Here is a 22,705-nt window from a genome sequence, read left to right on the forward strand (position 1 = left end):
GCGAGGCAAGCGGGGGTGCTTGGCAGCACGAAGAACGGATCGAGGAGGCCAGAAGATTGTATAACTGAGACAGACGGCGGGAGAACGGCGCGGAGCGGGAGATGCGGGGCGACGAGAGGTCCAGAAAGATAGAATGTAGCAAAGAAAACTGATGACGGATAGCAAAAAAGCATGACACAAGGACGAGCATTACGTGACAGAAATGCGAAAATGAAGACCGAGAGAATGGCAATGACAACGCTCATCCGCTTACAAAGTCTCGATGCCTACATCATTAAGGAGGTATGCCTCATTTGCTTCGGCCACCCTAAGTGACAGCTTCCGGACCTTTGCTTTCTCCAATTTGATGTTACTTCTCCAAGTCGTCGCATTCTTAGGCTTGTTCGTACCTGAACGAATCTTCTCCAAGTGAGATTTGAACCAAGACTCGCAGAATGGCGTCCAGTGTCCAAAATTGAGACCGGAGGTTTCCCATGTTGTCGGGGAAGGCCACCATGAAAGCTTTGACGATGTATCAAAATTCTCCACTGTGAATTATTAGTGTTTCACATCATGGTAAGGAGTGGGAAGACCTACCATAGACGAGATATGTTCCGCACACGAACTCCTCTTCCTCAGGGGTGAGCATGTCATCGTGGTACTCGTCACCACTGCGGCTCAAAACAATGGCTGCCGAGGCATCTCGAGCATCTGAAGAGGGACCTTCCTGAGACCTTGTGATAGCTTCCTCCAATGCACCATCTCCGAGGACCTCCATAGATATACGCCAGATGATACCGCCTCGAAGGAAAGCAGCGCCTCCCCTAGGGGTTAAAAGGAACTCCGCAACTCAATCCTCATACTCCTTGTACTCCCGTTGTGTGGCTTCCCATGCCTGGTCTCGCCATCCAAGGAAGGGAGTTGACGTAGCAGATACCTGACGATGGGAAATGGAAGATGAGCGGGGACGCCACATAGTCAGGAAGTGGATGCCCGCGTGAACAAAGAAGCTGATGGCAGAGTAAGGACTCGTGATGTCGGATCGGCGAAGGACCTCCACGGCAGTAGTTGCATCGACGAGGAGATCGTAGCGAACTTGCAAAGCCCTGAATTCCAGTGCATAGAAGACCTGGGATCTCGTACGCTACTGAAATACCGATACATCGTTGCGCGCGGGACGACTGTTGCTGAGTTGATGAACATCCCAAACGTCCTGAGTTTGATCGAGCCTGTTGTCGAAGACGCAGCTCACAAACCGCCGGGCACCGTACAGATGGCCCTCAGTGACGTTGCCCAACCCGAAGGCTTTCTGAGCTGTAACTACGGTGATCTTCTCGTAGCAAGGGTCGTCTTGGGGCCGAGCAGGCGAGAACGGGAGAACACTGTAGCGGAGACGCAGCATCTTGTCGTGCGCCTCTATGTTGGGGGAAAACTGTGTGACGTGCCCTTTGCGGGAGAGCCTGTTCATGTCGTTCTCGACGACCGCATTCATGTGCTCTTGAGAGAGAGGTTGAGTATTGGAAGGATGCGAGATGGAGGCATGGTGTTCAGAGATATGCGCTGAGTGGTCGAAGAGGTCGTCTTCGTCGTCATCATCGGGATCGCCCATGAGATCCCACTCGTTATCCCAAGAGTCGTAGTGCCTCGCTGACTTAGGGTAACGGCCCCAAAGGTCTTCACGAACACTGCGTGCCACTTGACTACGGTAGGGAACATCAATATGCTGAGGGTCGGCATCAGGATTTTCTTCGCCCACCGTCGCCCATACATACACATGCGAGCTGCGCGTCGGAAAGTCGAGTCTGTGCGCTTTGGCAAGACGTGCGAGACGCTTTGTTCTAGCTTCGGGAAGCTCATCCCGTTCACGAGCTTCATTGCGTTTGGCGCGACGCTCGAGGAACTCTTTGGCGGTCTCTCCAGGACGTTGCCTTGCACCGCACATAGGGGTTGAGAGAGGTGTTTGGACGTCGGACGTCGTTGCGGTGGGAGAACGCGGAGTGGAGCGGAAGTCAGGCCACCGGAAGCTATTCTCAAGCCGATGAGCAACCCTACGAGGGAGGCGGGAGAGGGCCTCTATCGATGGTAGGGTGAGTTCAATTGGATCCGCAGGCCAGTAATCTTGCAAGAAGGAGTATTGAGTGGCCATGGCCTCCCACGCCGCAGATGAAGGTGCTCCCCAACGGACATAAACGGGGAGGTTGGCCTTGATCATGCATGGGATATGGTCCATCCAGCGAGTGAACGTAGGGTCCATGAACGCGCCTACGCGTTTTCCAAGAGACAGATCGGCGATTGGTGAACGGGAGAACTCGTCAATCCACGCGAGGTCGATTCCGCGCTCACGGAGCACGCGCTGCCATCTTGGAGGTGTCTCTTCGGGGAGCATGTTTGTGAGGGCAATCGTCATACTACACCGGGCGGCGAGGAGAAGAAGCGCGTCCTGTGATTTCCACATGGCGCGTATGGCAGCCGGACGAGAACTGTAGACCGCCTCATAGCCTTGATCTCGAGGTAGGGACCATTCGGAGTCGAATGGGAACTTGGCTGCCGCAAGATGTAACGTAAGGCCGCAGAGATGATGATAGGTGAAGAAGAGTATCTCTTCTAAGTCTTTCCACGAGTTGCGAAGCTCCCGTGTGAGCGACCATCCACCATCTCCCTGTATTAGAGGGGGTTTTTTGTTGTCGATATACAGGCGGGAGAGGAAGGGAGCGTTTTGAACGCTGGTGCGTAGTATGTACGCCATCTCCGGGGCTTGATCGACAGCCCACAACGCCTTGCGCATATCCCGACAGTCCAATTTGTTCCGAGGGTCGCTGATAGGGATGCCTGGGAGCCAATCGACGGGAGAAGGGTTGATAGCAACGTAAACATGCCCCTCGAATCTATACGTCTTAGCAGGGCTGGCGGGATATCAGTGTACTCGTATCATTGACGGCAGGATGTACACGTACTGTATATGAGCCATGGCAAAGTAGCTTCGGTCATCTGTGATAACAAACAAGTATTTCGTCAGTACACATGATAATAGGTATGAAGGAAAAAGATCCCAGGCGTAACTAGAACCGGGTAATTCATAGATGGGGGAAGTAGAAGGCTAGAGACGTAGGTACCCACCAAGATCAACAAAACGTTTTTGGAGCTAAGTTGGCAGCAAGATGTAAAGATTCTGAAGGGCAGAACGTAAGACACAGGTACGAGAATCAGCAATATAACAACCCACATGTTGCGCCGAACCGTGTTGGACTTATTTTGGGTGAGGTGGACAGGGGTGAGTGAAGGCAGAGTGGGTATAACCGCACTCTTTGCCCCGGTGGTGAGAGAAGGAGAGGGAGAACGCGTCCGTGTTCAACGTGACACGAGTCGCGTCTCATCAACAAGCGAGACGCGGCGCGCTCGTGCATATCATCACGTGACCCGCCCGAAAAACATTGTGGCCAACGACGGTATCGAACTCGCGACCTGTGCGAGGGACACGCGTCTGTGTCAATCGCATCCCGAGTTTCTCGGAGTCGCGTCTCACGCGACGCCAGCGCCTTCTGTCTCGCTCCGCCTCCGCCTCTCTCGCTCCTCCTCCTCCATATCCCTCACTCGTCCTCCGCGTACGCTGCTACCACTTCCTATCAACATGCCCGCCATGCTTCAAGAGCACCGCACCGTGTGTCGCCCCGCTCCTCTCTCCTGTCCCCTTCTGACCTCCGTTCACAGACCTTGTACCTAATCATGCACGGACCTATGTCGGGTCCCGTACCACGCAAGGACCTCATCGAGGTGAGCCGTTCTCACTTCTATCGCGCGCCGCTAACCTCTGTGCTTGGTGCAGGCGCTCCGAGACGGCCTCGGGGCTTGCGTCGAAGTCACCAAGTGCGGAATTAGTGCGACATTCCGCCCAGGTGCATGTCGTTTCGACATACAGAAAGGCACGGCGCTCGGATTCCACAGAGTAAGTCGTACTGCAGTCCCCATATCTGAGCGTGTCTAACGTTTGCAACACGACCAGCCCCACGGCGGCAAGGGGTCGAGGAACAAGAAGGAAAAACGTCCAGACGTGGTCCCTGAACACATCGCTCGCATGTACGTTATCGCAATCCATCCTTCTTCATTACTCTCCGACATTCAGATGCAGAAAAGGCAAGGAGCTCGCGGATTTCATCGGACTCAGCCACCACGCGACTGGCTGGAATGGCGCGGCGTGGCGCGCCCTCTGCAACAAAGACTGGTCTCGGGAGTAGGGCCGCATTCGAGGTAGATTGGCAGTGCTACATAGTAACTTACAAAACGCGCAGACGACACGGTAATTTTCTTCTTTGCATTGCTACTAAACAGCGCAGCCATCGCACTTATTGCGCTTACGTAGACGGCTTATAGCACCGCAGAACGAGGAAGCTAAGTAATTGTCTCAGTAGTTAGCGATCAGGTTTGTATCTACCACCTTAGCACTTCCTTTGAATATATTTTGTTGCCCTCGTGCTTCGGTCTTGGTTCGCGAGTCGAGTTCCCGGACGGGCAACGGGCGAAGTGCCGCGTGGCGGACGTGCGTGGCCACGCATTGTGTGCCGCCCGACGTCCATGGACACGCGTGGTGTTCCTGCATAGGTCAATGGGTGCGCGCATGCGCCCCCGGTCTGTGCCTGTTCCGTATCAGCGATCGGGATCCCGGAGCGTCCAGTGCTTCAGTCCGGACGTCCTCGAGCACAGCCACCCCCGCAAAACCTATATGACGTCAGGCGACTGAACTGGCACGTTCCACATGATAGGTCGGGGGGTCTTGGCCTTCGGACCCACACGTACTCGTATCCCCTAGAAAGCCATTTTTGCCACACGTCTGTCTTCATGCATCCCCGTTATGCCCACGCGTCTTCACTTGAGCGCTCGCGGCCCTCGCACGCTAAAGGAACCCTCCACGCTCCGCCTTAGGGGACCGAAGGGGCTTGATCTAGACATAGTGGTCAAGTCAGGGCTGTCGCGCTCGGCGAAACCGTTTGTATTCTGCCGCGCACAAGATGTCGGCACGCGCATTATGGAGGGTGGGGGCGGGTGAGTGGTGCTTTATTGCACAGGACACTGATGAGGAGGCAATGGCGAGAAGAGAAGAAAGCCGGAGGACGTCGGGAGGCAGGCGATGGACTCATGCCACACCATGTGGATGGGTGTACAAAATGATTGACGGGGGATAACCACGCATTTTCATATGGTATCTGATATGAGAAGAGCTATGGAATGTAAAGGAATGACGAGGGGGACGAGAAGAGGTAGCTAGGGTACATGCAACAGTTCGTCAAAAGGGAAAGGCATTGTTTCGTTAGTAGCACTGAGACGCCTCTTCTCTGCCGGAGACAACGCTGCATACCATTTCGCATCGTAAAACCAGAGGGGGAGGTTGCCTGGCGGGAGGCGCTTGCTGATGGCATGGCCCACAAACCGTCTCAACGGCTGCACGCCCTGCATAAAGGTTGTTCGACGGTTATCGAGGTGGTCGCTGTCAGCATAACCGAAGACAACTCTTGCCCACTTGGCGCGCCAGGCAGGTACGTGACTCAACAGGACTGCACGCCCATCCATGTCGACATCCGATTTGTCAGAGCTGCCGTACCCCAGACCGCCCCGCTCGAGAACGAATCTGACCGCCGAGTAGTATCCAGGGCGGGGCTCCTCCACTGTGGGGTCGTGCTCATTGCCAATGGTAGCATTGACTCGCTGATGGTGACACTTTATTCCCGTTAGTAAGCGGGCGACCTGACGAGTCGGAATACATACCGTTTGCCGTCTAGTGTTGGCTCGGGCTTGCTTCAATCGAGTCTTCTCGCTTTCACTGAGGCGGGCGAAGGCATCATCATAAGATTCATCGCGCTGTGGCTGTCCCTTGCGCCAAAGCCCCAGGCCACGTCCGAACTTAGAAGTTATGAGGCCAACGAGATACGACTCATCGTCGCTAGGAAACATCGGCTGATGACCATGACACAGCTCTTGAAAGCGTTCCAACATAGCCTCGAAGATACGCTCGTTCCAGAGGGCCGAAACGGGCTTCGGGTTGGTACCTAACCAGAATTGTGGAGCGGCGAGATCGGGTCCAGGGCAAGACTGATCGTGCTCGAAGGCTCGCACACGATCTGCCGGGGCGCAGCTCTGAGCGTGCCAGGCCATGTCCTCTTGGATACCAAATTCTTTCCAGACGATGCGACAAAGTCTCTGCAACATGATGAGACAGCGGCAAGCACTCTTCTGAAGACCACTTACCAGGTACTGCGTGTGAAGGTCTTTGTCGAGGGTGGGTTCGGCATCGTCTATCATCTCTTCGTCGTCGTCGACCTCCGTGGGCACAGCAGCAGGGGTTTGTTTGGCCTTCTTATCACGTTGTTTTCGTCATCGAGACTGAAAAGCTCCGGATATTGACGAAGGGGCGACAGAATTTGCAGCTCCTTTGCTTCTATCGGGGGCATCCGCGAGGACCAGCTCATAGGACATACCAACGTTGTGGGATGGGGGAGCGTCGTGCCCGGTTGTGATCGCGTCTGGCTCAGAGGAGGATTCTTGAAGACGTGGAACGGTGGCTGAAAGCCCGCAGGAATCGGTCTAAGACTTGACGGTGAGCGTACAAACCGCCAGACTCAATGAACGACGTACGGTGTGAGTTCCAGCGAAGGAAGCAATGCGCGAGAAAGAAACCCGAGGAACTGAGGAATCAGCGTAAGGAGCTGCACGACTGACTGCTGTAGGGGTCAGGGGTAACGGGGATCGGGGAGCGAGAAAAGCGCGAGGCCGCAGCACTGTAGGAGAACTGAACAGCTGCGAGGGGATATGCGCAATGTTTGTTGCTACCGGAGCGCGACGAGCATGAGGAGTGGGCGATACAGGTGCATGACGGTTTCGTGGGACATGGAGACTTGGCATCCCGGGGGCGGGCTCGGTGGCCTGTGCGCGTTCGTGGGCTTGCGCGCGTTCGAGAGCGAATTCTTCAATAAGCTTCCGCTGCTTGATGCGCCCTTCCTCCATGGCTCGTTGCGCGGCCACTGTCTGCTCCCTTAAGGTTTGAGCCACTTCTGCTGCTGCCTCCTTCTCTCGTCGAATGGCCTCCTCCGCCGCCTCCTTCTCCCGTCGAAAGGCCGCCGCCGCCGCCTCCCGCTCTTGTTGTACAGCTTCCGCCGCCGCCTTTCTCTCTCGTTGAACACTTGCCAACGCCTCGTCCCTTGCTACTCTTGCGTCTTCCGACTTTCTCTCCAGGGTTTCAACGAGGCTTCTCATGTCTTGGGTCTGACGTTCAAACTGCTGGAGACGTGCTTCCTGCGCTTGTCTCTCCTGTTCGCGTTGCGTCCTATCTTGCTCTTGCGTGACACGAGAATCCACGTCGACTTGCATCGCGGTTTCTTGGTCGCGGACGGTCCGCTCCAACTGGGCAATCTTCTGGTGCTGACGTTTGATTTCCTCTCCTCCGTCTTCGAGCAGACGCTGGCGCTCTTCCGAGGCTAATCTAAGCTGCTCTTCTTGCGTAGCGAGGAGCTCCCGGGCCTTCTCCTCTGCCGATAGTCGTGATAGCTCATTGGCATTGATCCGGGCTTCCAGATCTGAGACGATCTGTCTGGTAGAGGCGGCATGTTGTACGAGCTTTGACCGCATCTGTGCCGATTTCTAGGATCGTGGAGAGTGAGATTTATGGGACATTACTGAAATAAAAGAGACTTACCTCTTGTAACCACCGGTTGCTGTTCCTCAGATGCCCGACATATGAGCTCTGCCCAGAAAACTTTGGGCCCTGAAGTCTTGGCCGCACAGACCTATCGTACTCAGACGCAGGGGAATGTTCCACGCGCTTCCTGAGAGAAGTGGCCTAGAATACTGTGAGTCAAAACGTCGTGCATCTCAGTAGCGCGGCTGAACATACGGCTGGTGCAATTTCATTCTCCATGTCGACGTCGATGACACATGAGGTGCTTGCAACCGCTTGCTCCGGAGGGTATCGAGCATCGGGGTTCAGTTCGGAGGCTCGGGGAGTACGATCGTTGGCGCCGTCGACGTCCGTGCCTGAGGACAGGTTGGATGCCAAAGCTTGCGGTGTAACGGGGGCAGGGCAGGTTGCGAGGCCAAGCGTACCGGGGAGCCCAAATGGCGTCAGCGATTGCAAAGGCGCTTCGTGGCCGACGGGAGGATCAAAGGAGTAGGAAGGTGCGGGGGTGCATTCAAGTGATCCGCGCCCAGAATAGGGTGGTACGGGGCTCCGAAAATCATCTCCCGGGAGGAGGCTCGCCGCCCTCATGAAACCAATCCAACCAGTATGGCTGGAGGATGTCGTGATCGAATGAGAGACCGGGAGAGAAGCGTCAGGTGACCCTGTTTGGGAAGCCGACGAGGAGATGGACAACAATTTGGAGGCTTTGCGTACGAAGGAGGCGGACGCTGCAGACGAAGTCGACGAGCGCGGATGCCTCAGAGCCTGAGTTCCTAAGGTGTGCGGTCGAGGAGGGATCGCGGGTTGCGGGGAGCGTGAACGAGGCGGAAGGCGGGGCGGTGGGGAGCGTGAAAGCGGTACAGTGGGAAGGGGCCGTTGAGGGGAAGAGTGAAAGAAAGGGCAGGCGGGTGCTTGAAGAAGAGAGCCGCGTGGTACTGCAAAGAATGGAGGCGTATTTGGAAGCGGAAGGATGGTAGGTAATGAAGGGACGGCAATCGTAGGTACGTTTGGAAGTGAGGGAGAAAATGATTGTCGAGAGATGAAAGGGAAAGAAGGCGGCGGAGGGGGAGGGGGGAGGAATAGTGGGCGGCGGAAGCGGATGAGGAATGACACGTGGCAACGGGATTGTGGGCGGCGGAGAAATGGTAGGCAGAGATAGAGGAGGAGGAGGAGGAGGAGGAATGACAAACGGAGGAGGAGATGGAGAAACGGTAGACTGTGGAGGCGGCGAAGGCATGGGAGACTGTGAATTGTCGAGAGGGTCATCGGTATCCGATTCGAAAGTGCTTCGTGCGCTTTCGTATTCCGATTCGCTGTCTTCCATTTCCATTGTAGAAGCGAAATCGGCAGGTCACGGCGGAACAACATTACGGCGATGTGAAGCCATGAAGACAGACGGATGACCGGTGAAGAAAGACGGGGCCAGGAAAAGAAAGTGAGGCAAGCTAGTCAAGGGGTGTGGAGCGAGCGGGAACTGGGCGTGTTCAACAGCACCCTATGATCGCGCAGGCGGAGATGAGGGGTAATGATATAGTCTCAAGCCAGTCGAGGGAAAGATGGTATTGTGGTTTCCGCACCACTGATGGTTAATATACATCACGATTGCGTCGTTGAGGTATATCTGGGTGCTTGACGTGAGTTATTGTGATGCTGAACAATACGAGACGTTACCTGATCACTTTGAATAGTCGTCAGCTGGTGGCGGTCGCCCGCTGGAGATCGCCCGCTGCCGGTCGTCCACTGCCGATGGTCGCTCAGCACAGATGGTCATCTGGCGTTGAGCGCCAACTCCTCCAGTGAATGGACAATTGATGGTTATTGTTATAACTGTCATCGGTGGACTTGAGGGGCTGTGCACCATGGGAATCTCGTCATGGAAGCTCCTATTTTATTGTGTACGCTCCTGCAGAGATGCGTGTGTGCGATGAGACAGACCACACTTAACCATCCGCCCTCGTCGCCCACCCTCGTCGCCCGCCCTTGTCGCCCGCCCTCGTCACCCGTCATCATCTCCCTGACCGCTATCCTACCCCTCAACTACGTGCTGGACACGTATTCCTATCTCCAAACCTTGTGAACTCGTTCGCGCGTGCAGGACACATTTATCAGACCCATCTCCATGCCTGGTAGCCGTAGGTACTTCACCCCTAGCCGAAAGGTGAGTACAGAACTCGCAGGTGTAGGAGTCCCACTCACTTTGCGGCAGGCGTTCCATTGCACTGTCAAAGGGAGGCTGTACGGCGCCTCCGAATCCCGATCTCGGCCCGTCGGCGTTCTGACTCGGTGTGACGGGAAACGACGTTACCCGTTCGCTGAGAGCGTTCTCGACGACGAGAGGGCCCCTCAATGTGGCGTCCACGACTGCATCGTTGACGTTGTGGAAGAGAGCGGGACCAGCTCGTATGTTGTATTCTTCTGGATCGATGACGGTGAGTTCAGTCGCTTCAACCGCCCCGCCTCTTACGTCACCCCATGGCCGATGTACGGAGACGCCTTAGTGATGCGTTTGAGCAAGTCAAAGAAATTTGTCGTCAATATGCGCCATGGAGACGCTGTCATGGCGGACGAAGTCCTCGAGCGGTCAGTACATTATTATGAGCTTTGATCCACCTGACTTACTTGAGGTTAGAGTGGCGATAGCTTTCAATGAGCACCAAGGGGAGTTATGTCCGGTCTACCCCGCCTCTTTGCGCCTCCACAGGAAGAAGATGCGGAGTTGGCGCCAGCTCATGGAGGCGAAGAAGGCATGGGATAGACGGCAGGGATGCTAAGGGTTACCTTTGTTACCAAAGCTTGAGTTTCTATGTGCCATTATACTATGAACGACGTACGGAGCATGAGAACGCGAACCGTACGACGCACGATTGGCGCACTGTAAGGTCGTTGAGTACATCATCATGTGATCCAGGGGCGAACGTAGACATACCACGACACCGGAGGGTGTCAATCAAGCTCTTGGAAGACCAGCGAGAGTAAAACTCTGCGCTTGTGGCCATGGGTGTGGAAGACCAGTGAGAGTACAACTCTACACTTGTGGTCGTGGAGGTCGAGAGCCAAGATGTGTACAGGCGCCGAGTAGGCACTGCACAGTCGCGATCAGTGCCCGCTCGGCGCCTGCACATGCAGTGCCCGCTCGGCGCCTGTACACATCTTGGCTCTCGACCTCCACGACCACAAGTGTAGAGTTGTACTCTCACTGGTCTTCCACACCCATGGCCACAAGCGCAGAGTTTTACTCTCGCTGGTCTTCCAAGAGCTTGATTGACACCCTCCAGCGTCGTGGTATGTCTACGTTCGCCCCTGGACCACATGATGATGTACTCAACGACCTTATACCGCCTACGCTCTAGCATATGATCGCCCATCGCACTGCGAGCCAACGAAGTCACTCGTGCTCCTTCACCGTCCTTACCCGTCTATGTCACCTGTACCCCGCTTAATCGACTTCTCGCGCGGGCGCTCATCCCGACCGCGTGCGCTCATCCCGACCGCGTGCGCTCGACCTGGCGTGCGCTCCCGTGCTCTCGTGTTCAGTCTCAGAACAACCGCCACTGACTCATTCGAGGACAGAGTGTAGTTATAACATATCGCCTCCGGTCTCTGGAAGACGTTTCATTTGCTACAACCGGCTCCTAGTACCTCTCCTTTGCCTCGGAACCACCGGCACTGGTTCAAAATCCCGCCTGCTTGCGTATTCGAAGCTTGCCTCCGGTTACTGAAAGACCTCCCATCCGCCGCAAGGTCCCTGGTAGTAAGCCCGTCTCTTCCTTGGACGTGCTCCGGACGTCATGGCTGCTTTCACGTGCTTGCCCCCGCGAGCTCCACGACCAGCCCGCCTGGGTCCCTGGACGCCTCTGGGGCTCCGCTGGCCGTCGTGGTCGCGTCCCTCGCCTGCAACCCACGGCACAACCACTCTACCGCAGAGGAGAGAGGGAGAGAAGGAGAGAGGTCCGTGGTTACCGCTGCTCATATCCGGGCTCCGACATGTGCGGGAGGGCCAAACCCCGGATTCCGTGAGGCCGTGGGCTACTTTTGGACGTGTATGATGCCGAGACGTCTCCACTGTGCCCGCTCTCGTCGTCATTTGAATGTTCGCCGTACTTGTCTGTATCTCATCCGCATCCCTCTGCCCATTCCTTCGCCGAGCTGCATGGCTCATACATTTGGTGCCGTTGCTCCGATATTGGGAAGAGGGGAGGACTTTGTGGGTGGAAAGGCAGCTCACGCAGGCATGATCATGGGGTGGGCACGAGGGTCGGAAGCGGATTAGACGAATGTGCAATTCGTTCGCGCGAAAGACGGGGATGAAGATTTGATGCGATTACAAATTACGGGTTGGGGCGACAAGTAATGGAACGTCTCTTGGTTGACGTGTATACGGCATGGGTGCTTGCGTAGTGTCGCATGTTCATAAGAACCGTCGGGGGCGTCGGCGCACTCCCCACTTTTCCCTCATCGTCTCTCTCTCTCCTCAACACCATGTCTCTACCCATCGAAAACTGCACGCCCCGGCTATACACGATTGATAACAAAAGATTCGTAATTGGTTCCATGCCGTTCGTGAGTTCCCTGCCTTGTCTTTCCTGTCCATCAACGCTTATCCTTCGATAAGATGATTCCGTTCGACGGTCCTGGAGAGGCCGCCCCCGAGGAATTCACCCCCATCGCCCCCGAACCAACCGCCGTCGCCCTCGAACTTATCCCCATGGCCCCCGAGCCCATCACCCCCGAGCCCATCCGAACCCCTGAGCCCATCGCCCCCGAGCCCATCGCCCCTGAGCCCATCGCCCTTGAGCCTATCGCCCCCGAGGAACCCACCCCCTTTACCCCTCTTCGACCTCCGCCTCATCACAAGCGATGCGGCTCCGCCTTTAGAGGGCCCTCGTTCGGGGACAACAGTCCCATGGAGCCGGTCCTGGACGAGAACACAATGCACGCCTTGCAACTCATTCAACAGATTGTCGCGGTCACGGGTGACCTCAAGGCTGTCGTGGACAACCGGAACAGTATCGTCATGGACCTCGTTCAGGAGGTCTTGTGCATACTCCATCCGTGCCAGTGCCTGTTCTCGGTATACAGTGAGTTTCCCCCTTTCCAGTCGTCTCCAATTTTTGAATTTTGTCACCTCCAGGGCAGTCCAGGTCGACCCATCCCCCCTCCGATCAGGGGAAAGCCAAGTCCAAGTGATGCGCGGTGGATGCACGCGTCCGCTAGACGCCTGTGCGAGCCTGCACCTTCGCCCTCTTCGCGCCCTCGGTTCTCGGTCCTCAGTCCTCATCTCTCGCATCATCGACCCTCGTCCATACGGAACGCCACCCCAACTCTCACCCCGCATGACTGCGCGACGCGACGCACCCCGTTCGAAGATGGCCCCCGACACGGCGCGCCGCCAACGAGGCTCACACCACGGCATCCACTCCCCCCAACACGTGCTGCGCGACGCCTCACCGACCTTCGTGATTGCGTTCGCTCCCCGTTTAGCCATGTATCTCCTTTCTTTCCTCTTGTTTTGTGCCCTCGTATCTCGCATTCCACGACCTCTGCGGTCCACTCCTTGCCCCATTACAGACCTCGTTTATATCATTTTCCGGAAATTTCCCCCTGCTCGCTATAGCCTGCCTCCCTGCCTCTGCGTTTCGGTTGTTCGTTTCGGTCGTAGTTACACCCGTGCACAGGCCACATAGTGTGTATTTAGGGCGGTCTCTCACTTTGTGCTATCCAGTTCATTTCCCCCTCGCATCTACGTGCGTGTGCACACTCCTGGCACCTCCGCATCTATTCGATGAGTCGCCCCTTGGCCAGACTGCTTCCCTTCCGCTCTGAATTCACCCACGACAGGGAAGGCCTTCCCCTGCTTTGTGTGCGCTCGCTTCATCTGTGTGCCCGCCCTCGAGCTTACAGGTGGGGGCCTAGGCTAGTCCACGTCCGTGTCCGACTCAGGGTCATCCGTCGGCTCCACAAGAGCCCGAAGCCTGAGAATGCTGCGTATCGGGGTGCCCAAGGTCTGGTCGGACCCTCCATGGCATTGACGGGCAAGCTGTCACAGGTTCCGGTTGAACAATGGGAATGTCACTGAAGATCTGCCACAGGGATAATGGAGTGCCTGGTGATGTACTGCGGCAATAATGAGACACGACATGTGGTCATCCCATGTTTCGGAGGAGTCATCCCAAGTGTCGAGCATGAACTTTGTGAGCCCACCGGTCCAGAGGGAGTCTTCGGTGAGATGATGGGCAGATCATGGAGGGAGCGGCAGCAGCGCGACGCCTCGACACGTCCTCCCCTGGCGGCGCGGAGGGTCGACTTTGCGCCGGTGCGCGTGCGCCGTGAGGCGGCGGAAGGGAACAATGTGAGTGTGGTAGACGGTACGTGCTCCGTCCATTTCTCACATCCCCATCTCAAAATGAGCTCGCCCGTAGGCCGTCCCCTTCAAGACCCTGCCATCATACTGCACGCACTCCCGGCGAGGGAGCACGGGTGGGCGGTGATGCACGTGCCGCGCGCCGTGTATCGTACTACCAAACCACCTCCGATGCAAACCAACTACAACCGCACCTCCACCAGCCCGCGCGCCGTACCAACCACTCCGTCGCCGACAACCGCACCACTGCCTCACTGAAAAACCCGCGCACCTTCGCCCTTCTCCCTCACCTCCCCGCATTCCGCGGTTCTCTGTAGAACTTCCCGGACTCCTCAGACTCCGTTGCTACAGCTCGCGCGCACGCATGTATTTATTCTAGCATTCGTTACACTCTATCTATGATTTCGACGCCCCCTCTACAACCGCGCTACTTGCCCTGTCATATTCCCTCTGTTTCGATCACAGGTATGAGAAAACATGTTGCATTCTACGACAACCCTTGCTGATATGTTTTCTAGGAACCAGGCCTTACACGTCATCTCGCGAATCATCGTCGGATGCCTCCTCGCACAGACCTCTGGTGCCAATGTGCAGACTGCACAAAGGAGTTCCCTCGCTCTCGCAAAGGCAAACAATGGAGGAATAAGACTGAATTTTACAGCCATCAGCGACTGCTCTCTGTTCCCAGTAGTTCCTCGATTTCCGTAGGCGCCATCGACGAAGTCATAGAAGCAGAATCCAACAAGCTGTTCATCTCAACTGTTCTCGCAGAAGACGGCGACTTTCCAACTCCATCAAGCGAGCACCTCCGTGAACCACTTGGAGTCGCTTCAAGCACCGACCTTCTCGAGTCCATCGCAGGAATCAAGAAGGCAGTTTCGGAAGCCAAGCGCACTGAAGATCGTCACGAACGAAACCACGCAACCACCAAAGCCTTATCCGGTCTCAGTCGCATCGACGCAGAACTGCAACAACTCCAGACCATCTTGGTGTCGCCTTCGGAGTCCGAACTTTCACGCGCCGAGGACCGAATCGCTTCATTGTCGTCCAGTTTCAGTTCGATCCTACGATCCATGCCTTCTATCGATATGAAAAGGCGTCAAGTTGCGACGTCGCTGCAGAACACTCATGGGCGTATCATGGAGCTTCACCACTTGTGCCCTAGGAACCCGGAAACAGACGCCGTCTTCTTTGACTGTAGTAAGTGCGATTCGTATGTCACCCTCATCTTGCTTCTGACACTATACTGTAGGTCACCACTACGATGTTCCTGCTAGCAACAAGCACCCCGTAGCGCAAGTCGCCGCACCCCCCGGAATCGTTCTTCACGTCTTAGGGAAACTCAGTCGCACCAGATCCGACTTCCTGATGACCAGCATTGCGTTCTTGGTGTCCATGTGCTTCGACACAGTGTTGTCTTCTGCCGTGCCCCTAGAGCAGAAGATTCTTGCTCAGATACCCACCTCCCTACGATCTGCACTCGCTCAATTTAATCTAGAACCTCTTACGGTCACGTATGCCGCATGTCCACGATGCCATTGTCTATATAAACCAAATCCCGATCCTCTGACTTCCTTGTCTACCTATCCCATCAAGTGCACGAATCGCTCGGAAAAAACCGGATCCTGTGATACACCGCTTGTTGTAACTTCTCCAAGCGGGATCCCGTCCACGAAGCCAATCAGACCATTTGTTGTCCACAGCTTCGAGGATTACGTCAGCGGACTGCTCTCTTCGGAAGTCAATGTGCGTCATATCAATGAGTCTTGCGACAAGGCTCTGGAAGCGATCAAGAACAAAGAGCAGTCACCCGATACCATCTCTCACGCACACGAAGCCGAATATTGGCGGACTCTCAAGCTCGAGGACAAACTTTCCTTGTTTACCAACAGAAAGGGCGAGCTTCGCCTCATGTTCGCGCTTCATCTGGACTCGTTCAACATCGAAGGCATGTCTGTTCGAGGACCCAGCATTTCCGCCACTGTTATATCTCTCGCATGTCTCAACCTGCCTCCCAAGATCAGATACAAACCCGAAAACCTTGGTCCCCTCGCCATCATTCCAGGCCCACGCGAACCTCACGGAGTCGCGCTGAACCACTACCTTAGGCCGATTGTTGACGTCCTCCTGACAGCATGGATACGTGGTATCAAGCACTCGCGCGTCGCTTCTGTGTTTCACAGCTGTGTCTCACGTTCGGCTGTTGCTGCCGTAGTCATGGATCTACAAGCTGCCCGTCACGCTTCGCAGATGGCTAGACACAACGGTCACCACTATTGTCACGTATGCACGTGTTACCATCAATCAACGCGAGGACGCACCGACTTCGAACACTGGACAAAGCGCAACCTCAACGAGCTGCGTGAACAAGCTGAGCGCTGGCGAGACGCAACGACAGAAGCAGAACGCAAACGTATCTTCGACGAGCATGGTATTTGATGGTCAGAACTCTGGCGGCTTCCATACTGGGACCCCACTCGTCAACTTGTCGTCGATCCCATGCACTGTATCCTCGAGGGACTGGTTCCTTATCACTTTTGGGACATCCTGGGGATGACTTTCAGCAAGGTGAATCTTAGAGATGATGAACCACCTGCTTTCTGCTGCGACTTTGCCACGGTGGACGTTGCGACCAACGATTCGCTCCCCCAGACCGACCAGATGACGGACAAGGAGATGGCTCAAGTACGTCAGATCCATATGGCACTGACTCGGGCGGTCTATGGCGACATCGAGCATGGTCTCAAGAAGCTGAACAAACAACTAATGGGAAAGAATCGCAAACCGTTGCGGTTCGTCGTGGATGATCTTGGCGTTCCATGCGAAGGGAATAAATTGAAGCAGAACTGTGCTGATGCTCTCGTACGCTGGGTATGTGGAAGTTCGCCGATGCCTTGTCCCCCCAATTCTGATCCGGACTTCCCTGACAGCGACGCACCCAACCGCTCACTTCCAACGAGTCGGTACATGAGGAGACCTCCGCCAGGGCAGCTCTACAGCACATCCAAGAGGTCATTCGAGATACCATCACGCCCTCTTGGGTGAGCTCAGTGCCGCTTAACTACGGGGAAGCCAGTGCGGGGACCCTCAAAGCGGATGAATGGCGTGTTCTGGCTACGATCTATTTCCCCCTCACGCTGGTCAGCCTTTGGGGTTGCATGCCAAAAAACCATGATGGAGCCATCAACACATCGTCCGCATCTGTGTCTTCGTCCATGCACGAAGCCTTGGATACTACCATGAAGCTAGTATCTGCTGTTTATCTTCTTTGCAAGCGCACAACCTCACACTCACGCGCTGAGAAGTACCGTCACTATGTCGCCCAATGGTTATGCGGCATACAAAAGCTCTATCCCAGCAAGTATTCCCACCGGACAAACAACCATGTGGCGTTCCATATCTACGACTTCCTAAGGCTTTTTGGACCTGTATACTTGTGGTGGTGCTTCCCCTTCGAACGTCTCATCGGACGTCTTCAACGGATTCCTCACAACGACAAGATTGGTAAGTTTCACTGCTCCAATTGGTTTCACCGCGTGTTTACTCACTTCCTCATCAATCCTGCAGGCGAGGCAGAAGTTACCATGCTACAGTCTTTTCTGAGAGCCGCTCGGTTGCGACGCTGGTTGCTTCGTCCTGATTGTCCCTCTGCACTCCGTGAAGTGAAGCGATTATTTCACAAGGCATTCGGGAGTGGCAGCATGGAGTCGTCTTCAGAGGTGCATGGGGACGATGCTGAAGGGACACCCACTTGCTATGACAAGATCCCAGACGACTTGCGACAACTCCTTACTCCGGTTGAATGCGACAATGTCACTCTGGTCGCCCGGCATAGGCACAACAATGTCATATTCGCACGGGCGTCGACCCACGCAGGAAACAGCCTCGTGTGTTTCTACCGTCACAGCAGCGGCGAGCGGGAGTTCGGCAGCATCAAGTATATCTACAAGGTCGGCGTCACCGTCAAGTTTGCAGTACAATCTCATCTACCTGCACGCCATGGCGACCCATTTCTGGAGTACAAAGACTTCCCTGCCACAACGCGATCTCAGCAGCTTTCCAGCACGCTTGAAAGTATATGCCCATCTGATGTTACGGGTCATTTCGCAAGATAGATAATGCCTTCGGGAGACGCAGCCGTTCTCCCTTTACATAAGGTGCAATTCTCCTTCTTATTTCGCTCAATGACCCAAATAGTCCTCAATGCGAAACTTACAGTACTAGCCATGGATCCGATCTTTTGCGACGTGCCTGTTATCCTGCCGGTGTGGCAGTGCTGTGCACGTGGCTCGTACCGTCATCCGCCTCCCCTTCATCCCGCATCGCTAATACCGCACGTGCTCGCGCGCATCGCTCCCCATACAACCCGTCTCTTCGTGGACTCGCTACTATTTACCTCGCATGAACCCTACAGCCCCGCGCAGTCCTGCGTAGGTCTCCGTCCGCCACCGCGACCAAACACGACCCACGATATGTTACGTTCCCTCTTCCGCTTGTTATGGACTTACATCTACATATCCTAATGATTCACGCTCTCGTGTACCGACATAGGTCTAGCCGAGGCCCCCAACCGTTCTGTGTAACTCGATCCCCTCCTCCTCTGTCTGTAAGTACACCCCGGCGGTGCCTGCTGCTCTTCTTCGAGCATCACCGATCCAATTTCAACACGCGTGACGCGGAGATTCATGATCGCGCGAATAAGAGGGGGAAGGCGGCGTACGCGCGTAATTAAGGAATCCTGGGCAGGCTTACCAGCATTGTGAGCTTCTTGACGTATGCGTCTGCTGGTTTTCCGCATGCCTTGGCAAGGTTCGTAGATACAACCAACGCTCTCGCCGTCCTGCTCACTCGCTGGACGGGTTAGGATCTATGGAAACTGTTTGAGAACGTACGGAACAGGGGCAGCGACCGACTGTCCCTCGAAGACGCAAAGACTGTATCGGAATGCAATAACGTTTGAAGCGAGGCTACGAGACTGCGCAAACCAGGTGACCGCTGCGATCCCCGATCATGACAATGAGAATCACATCAATCTGGCCAGATTCATATAAAGCAAACTACGACTACGAGGCTAAGTTTACTGTGACGGCAACTTCGGGATGAGGATGCCCGCCTTGCGGGCCTCACGGCGAATGACCCGGTGGGTCAATCCGCTGGACTCCAACTGGGCCTGTAAAAGGTGAGCATCAAGTCTATGCTTCTCAGACAGTGATCGCTCACCTTGAGCCTCCCCACGTTCTTCTTTGTGTAGTGGTCGGACGGGTGCGGCTGGCGTTTTGGTCGGCGACGAGGTACAGCGCGCGAAACGGTGAGACTCACCTGATGAACGTGCACGGTGCCCTTCCAACACGGCGCTGTGAATGAGTGAAAAGAGCCTCCGCTGGTGCTCTTGCGCGCGCCAAGGCTGTTCATCGCCTTCTCGAAGTCCTTGAATTTAATGTCTTCCGACTCGACGACGCCGTAGATCACGTTGAAGATCTACTTGTCATTAGCGTATTGAAGACGTGGCTAACAACCTACGCACGTGCGCGTTTTTCTTGTTCATGGTGAGGCTGAATGACGAGGGAGAAGAGAAGACGAGCGAAGAAGAGCGAGAGTGTGGACGAGAGCGAGAGAGAGAGAGAGAGAGCGAGAGAGTGGGCGAGAGCGAGAATGGAAGAGAGTGGAAGAGAGCGAGAGGACAACGATCTACGACTGTAGACCCGAACGACGATGATGGAGTACTATGTAGGGGAGCGGGAGTAGACGGGCCGGCAGGCTCTCCGAGAAAGTCGGACGTGCATGGGCGGGCGTCTGCAAGCGGCCCCCGCGCATGGACTTGCGCATACAGCGCCCTCGCATACCACCGCGCCCTGTATGGCGCGAGTCCCCGACGTCTGCTCGAGCCTTCATGTGTGGATGTCGTCATCGTAGCATGCGCGCGGGGCATCGTGATGCTCGCGGTGCATGAAAGGCTCAAGCAGACGTCGCGGACTCGCGCTGTACAGGGCGGGGTGGTGCGCGAGGGCGCTACGCATTGACCAATTTGTGTGGCCCGCTCCAAAACTAAACACGACCCCACTCGCGCTCCTGCGCGAAACCGGCCCATCGTTTTGGGACGGTTGTAGAGTCATCTGGGATCCTCTTCTGCCCAGGCTGAGTATGTCAGTTTACGCGCACACAACGAGCGGGCACCAGCGGGCGACGCGCCGTGAGCAGGCGACGTGCGGGCGACGAGTGGGCGACGAGTGGGCGCCCGGATTCAAAACATAACATTTCGGGACCGCCGGAATGACATACCGAATATATTGTTGCGAGGCTGACAAAATGATGAAAGGAACGCCAAATTTGGTATATGATTTTGCACACCGGGAAACTTTGAGTTCTCGGGCCGCCAGAACTTTATGTGTGAGAAAGCATTCTGCAGGCGCGGAAATGTTTCATTTTGAGGACTCGGGAACAGTGCGAGGTACATAAGGTTTCAACGCGCGCGAAATGTAACATTCTGAAGGGCTCAGAACACTGCCAAAAACACTACATTTATTGCAAGGTTTACTCATACATATCGGACGAGCAGAAATTTTGATATTCCCGGCGTGTCTAAACATGCTGTTATAGACTCAAATGATACAACATGATGAAACAAAGTACATAGATTGTGTGTGCAGGACTACTAGTGCCTACCTACCAAAAATGAAGCAGATCCAACCATGGGAAGGGGATGGATGGCATGCAGGTGTCGCGGATGTAGCAGCGCTGTGGGCGCCTCTGAAATAGACGCCCATGAGCGCTGTGCTAACCCACACTATCAATATGCACAGAAGGGGGTAAAAAATGCGAAGTGGGGGATAAATGGGGGGTTTACAGAAAGAGCACGCACCTGGGAACAATCTGGCAGTGTTCTAAGGGTGAGGGGGCATGGGAAGGGAGGCACAGTGACGTCAAAGTACTATAGGGAAGAGAATGTAGGCAGAGAAACACTCATCTGATGGCCACAGATACCCAAAGCTTACCAAAACATCAAAGAGAATGCTGGATCCATCTCACACAGAACTTGGTCTGTGCTCCAACGACCAGGCCACCCAAAATGGCAATGTCGCAGGCATCCCAGGCTCAAGACCACCGCTCTAAATTGGTGCACCGAGTAGGCATGGTACAGGAGCACAGGGACTGTAGGGGGGCATCCTCCTACCCATAAGCACTGGACTTTGGCCAAAAGCCAGGCTACAGAGGTGAAGGGTGTATGAGAGTCCCCCAAGAGAGGAGTAGTGGCATCAGGGATGGGAGTGCGCTGCTGGGGCTTATGTAACAGTTTTCTCACACACCTTATTAGGCAACTGCATCTGGGAACATTGCTTACACTCTGTATTGCTCATTTCATGTCCGTTTCTTATGTTTTAAACTATGCCGAGTACGCATTCAAAGTGGCGTTTGAATGGTGTATGTTACATAAGCATATTCCCAGGCACAGCACTATAACCCAGTCAACACTGCCAAGCAGTAGTTGCTACAGTATAGCAGCTGCAAAGCACAATACATAACATAACATATACTGTCTTGTAGCCCTTCGAAGAGGTGTTCTAATACACCTACATATATAGTGATTGGCTCAGAAAGAAGCTTATAACCAGCCATACATTATACAGATAGTGTGCTACCAATGTTGCTCAACCACACTTGAGGTCTAGTGCGACACACGAGGATGGTGCTACGCAGCGATGGTGCAGAACCGACCCGTGTCACGCGGGACAAGCCTGTACACTGCACGTGCAGCGACCGTCATACACACTGCAGAACGGAGTGATGCGGCAAAGTGCAGTGGGCGTCGGGGGTGATTGTCAGCAAGATTGAGTGGAGCCAAGAGACCGCTGTGAGTCGTGTGCAGGGAGCCACTCAAGTGATAGGCAAGGGACAGTCTGCCTCGCGCACAGAGAGGCACTCGAGCAATAGTCAACGGACAGTCTGCCTGTCATGTGATAGGCCAGTCAGGGGACAATGATGCAATAGTCTGCCTGTCACGCAAGGGGATAGTGATGAGCCAGTTTACTTGTTGTGTGGAGGTATATCCAACATATAGTCATATTTGTATATTGGAGGGGCACGCTGCCTATACCCCCTTGCAATAGTGGTGTGGCGGGCAAACAATATAACCATCCCATTATGCAAATAGCCGTGTGGCATTGAGTACAAAGGATACCTGTCACATGGCTATAACAAGCGCGTCACCCCCTGTGATTTACACCCTCTGCCCGTCGTGTGACATAGTAACAGAATACAGAATCGGCTAGCCGCTGATCCGATGTAGTTACTCGAGATGTCACAATGGGGACAAAGAATGTGAGTCCCAGGTCCTATTTGGGTACCAAACGTCTGCCATTTCTCATTGTGTAGAGTCTCGGAATCACCGCTGGTAGAGAGGGAGAGAAGGGTCTCCGGTGACTGTGTTCGTTCGGAGGAAGTCTGAACAGCTTATAGAGCTTGACACTTCTTGAGTTTGACTTCCACGCCTGATCGTCTGATGACCGCAGCAGTCTCCAGGGACGATACAAACACAGTACCAGTACCTGCTGCCATGCCGCGAGCTGGGGGACACACAACAGCGTTGGCGCACGTTTAACTCTTGCATATTAGTAACGAAGAAGGCGATTGCACACGTCAGGACTGGTACCAGTGGTATCAGATGCTCACAATATATTAAAACAATGTATTAAAAGCATAAAACA

At 54.9% G+C, this 22,705-nt stretch overlaps 8 protein-coding genes across 8 annotated transcripts; 4 read left to right on the plus strand and 4 right to left on the minus strand.

The window, feature by feature from the left end:
* Nucleotides 1-249: 249 nt before the first annotated feature.
* Nucleotides 250-823, minus strand: BXZ73DRAFT_43444 (uncharacterized protein; the record flags this gene model as incomplete). Its single annotated transcript, XM_048019148.1, has 2 exons — nucleotides 250-527; nucleotides 577-823. Coding segments are annotated over 2 exons (525 nt in total), but the record flags the coding sequence as incomplete, so codon positions are not given.
* Nucleotides 824-2,086: 1,263 nt separating this feature from the next.
* BXZ73DRAFT_30617 (uncharacterized protein) lies at nucleotides 2,087-2,302 on the minus strand (the record flags this gene model as incomplete). The annotated part of the gene is made up of 1 exon (XM_048017794.1): nucleotides 2,087-2,302. A coding segment is annotated over one exon (216 nt), but the record flags the coding sequence as incomplete, so codon positions are not given.
* A 1,305-nt stretch (nucleotides 2,303-3,607) lies between these two features.
* On the plus strand, nucleotides 3,608-4,211 carry BXZ73DRAFT_75876 (uncharacterized protein; the record flags this gene model as incomplete). Its single annotated transcript, XM_048022299.1, has 5 exons — nucleotides 3,608-3,637; nucleotides 3,688-3,750; nucleotides 3,803-3,922; nucleotides 3,980-4,053; nucleotides 4,100-4,211. 5 exons carry the CDS (start codon nucleotides 3,608-3,610, stop codon nucleotides 4,209-4,211), a joined length of 399 nt encoding a protein of 132 aa, XP_047880007.1.
* A 981-nt stretch (nucleotides 4,212-5,192) lies between these two features.
* Nucleotides 5,193-8,230, minus strand: BXZ73DRAFT_99312 (uncharacterized protein; the record flags this gene model as incomplete). The annotated part of the gene is made up of 9 exons (XM_048027963.1): nucleotides 5,193-5,235; nucleotides 5,330-5,676; nucleotides 5,737-6,168; nucleotides 6,217-6,324; nucleotides 6,447-6,552; nucleotides 6,604-6,686; nucleotides 7,324-7,605; nucleotides 7,661-7,804; nucleotides 7,859-8,230. The coding sequence occupies 9 exons, from the start codon at nucleotides 8,228-8,230 to the stop codon at nucleotides 5,193-5,195; spliced, it is 1,917 nt and encodes a 638-aa protein (XP_047880008.1).
* A 1,531-nt stretch (nucleotides 8,231-9,761) lies between these two features.
* BXZ73DRAFT_99313 (uncharacterized protein) lies at nucleotides 9,762-10,413 on the plus strand (the record flags this gene model as incomplete). The annotated part of the gene is made up of 3 exons (XM_048027964.1): nucleotides 9,762-9,800; nucleotides 9,849-10,222; nucleotides 10,272-10,413. The coding sequence occupies 3 exons, from the start codon at nucleotides 9,762-9,764 to the stop codon at nucleotides 10,411-10,413; spliced, it is 555 nt and encodes a 184-aa protein (XP_047880009.1).
* A 1,708-nt stretch (nucleotides 10,414-12,121) lies between these two features.
* On the plus strand, nucleotides 12,122-12,829 carry BXZ73DRAFT_75879 (uncharacterized protein; the record flags this gene model as incomplete). The annotated part of the gene is made up of 3 exons (XM_048022300.1): nucleotides 12,122-12,202; nucleotides 12,255-12,720; nucleotides 12,774-12,829. The coding sequence occupies 3 exons, from the start codon at nucleotides 12,122-12,124 to the stop codon at nucleotides 12,827-12,829; spliced, it is 603 nt and encodes a 200-aa protein (XP_047880010.1).
* Nucleotides 12,830-17,242: 4,413 nt separating this feature from the next.
* Nucleotides 17,243-18,118, plus strand: BXZ73DRAFT_43468 (uncharacterized protein; the record flags this gene model as incomplete). The annotated part of the gene is made up of 1 exon (XM_048019154.1): nucleotides 17,243-18,118. The coding sequence occupies one exon, from the start codon at nucleotides 17,243-17,245 to the stop codon at nucleotides 18,116-18,118; it is 876 nt and encodes a 291-aa protein (XP_047880011.1).
* Nucleotides 18,119-19,080: 962 nt separating this feature from the next.
* On the minus strand, nucleotides 19,081-19,548 carry BXZ73DRAFT_75881 (uncharacterized protein; the record flags this gene model as incomplete). The annotated part of the gene is made up of 4 exons (XM_048022301.1): nucleotides 19,081-19,173; nucleotides 19,224-19,271; nucleotides 19,323-19,481; nucleotides 19,528-19,548. 4 exons carry the CDS (start codon nucleotides 19,546-19,548, stop codon nucleotides 19,081-19,083), a joined length of 321 nt encoding a protein of 106 aa, XP_047880012.1.
* Nucleotides 19,549-22,705: the final 3,157 nt, after the last annotated feature.

Source organism: Epithele typhae, assembly GCF_022376455.1.
Source record: "Epithele typhae strain CBS 203.58 chromosome Unknown BXZ73scaffold_11, whole genome shotgun sequence".
Taxonomy (NCBI): Eukaryota; Fungi; Basidiomycota; class Agaricomycetes; order Polyporales; family Epitheliaceae; genus Epithele; species Epithele typhae.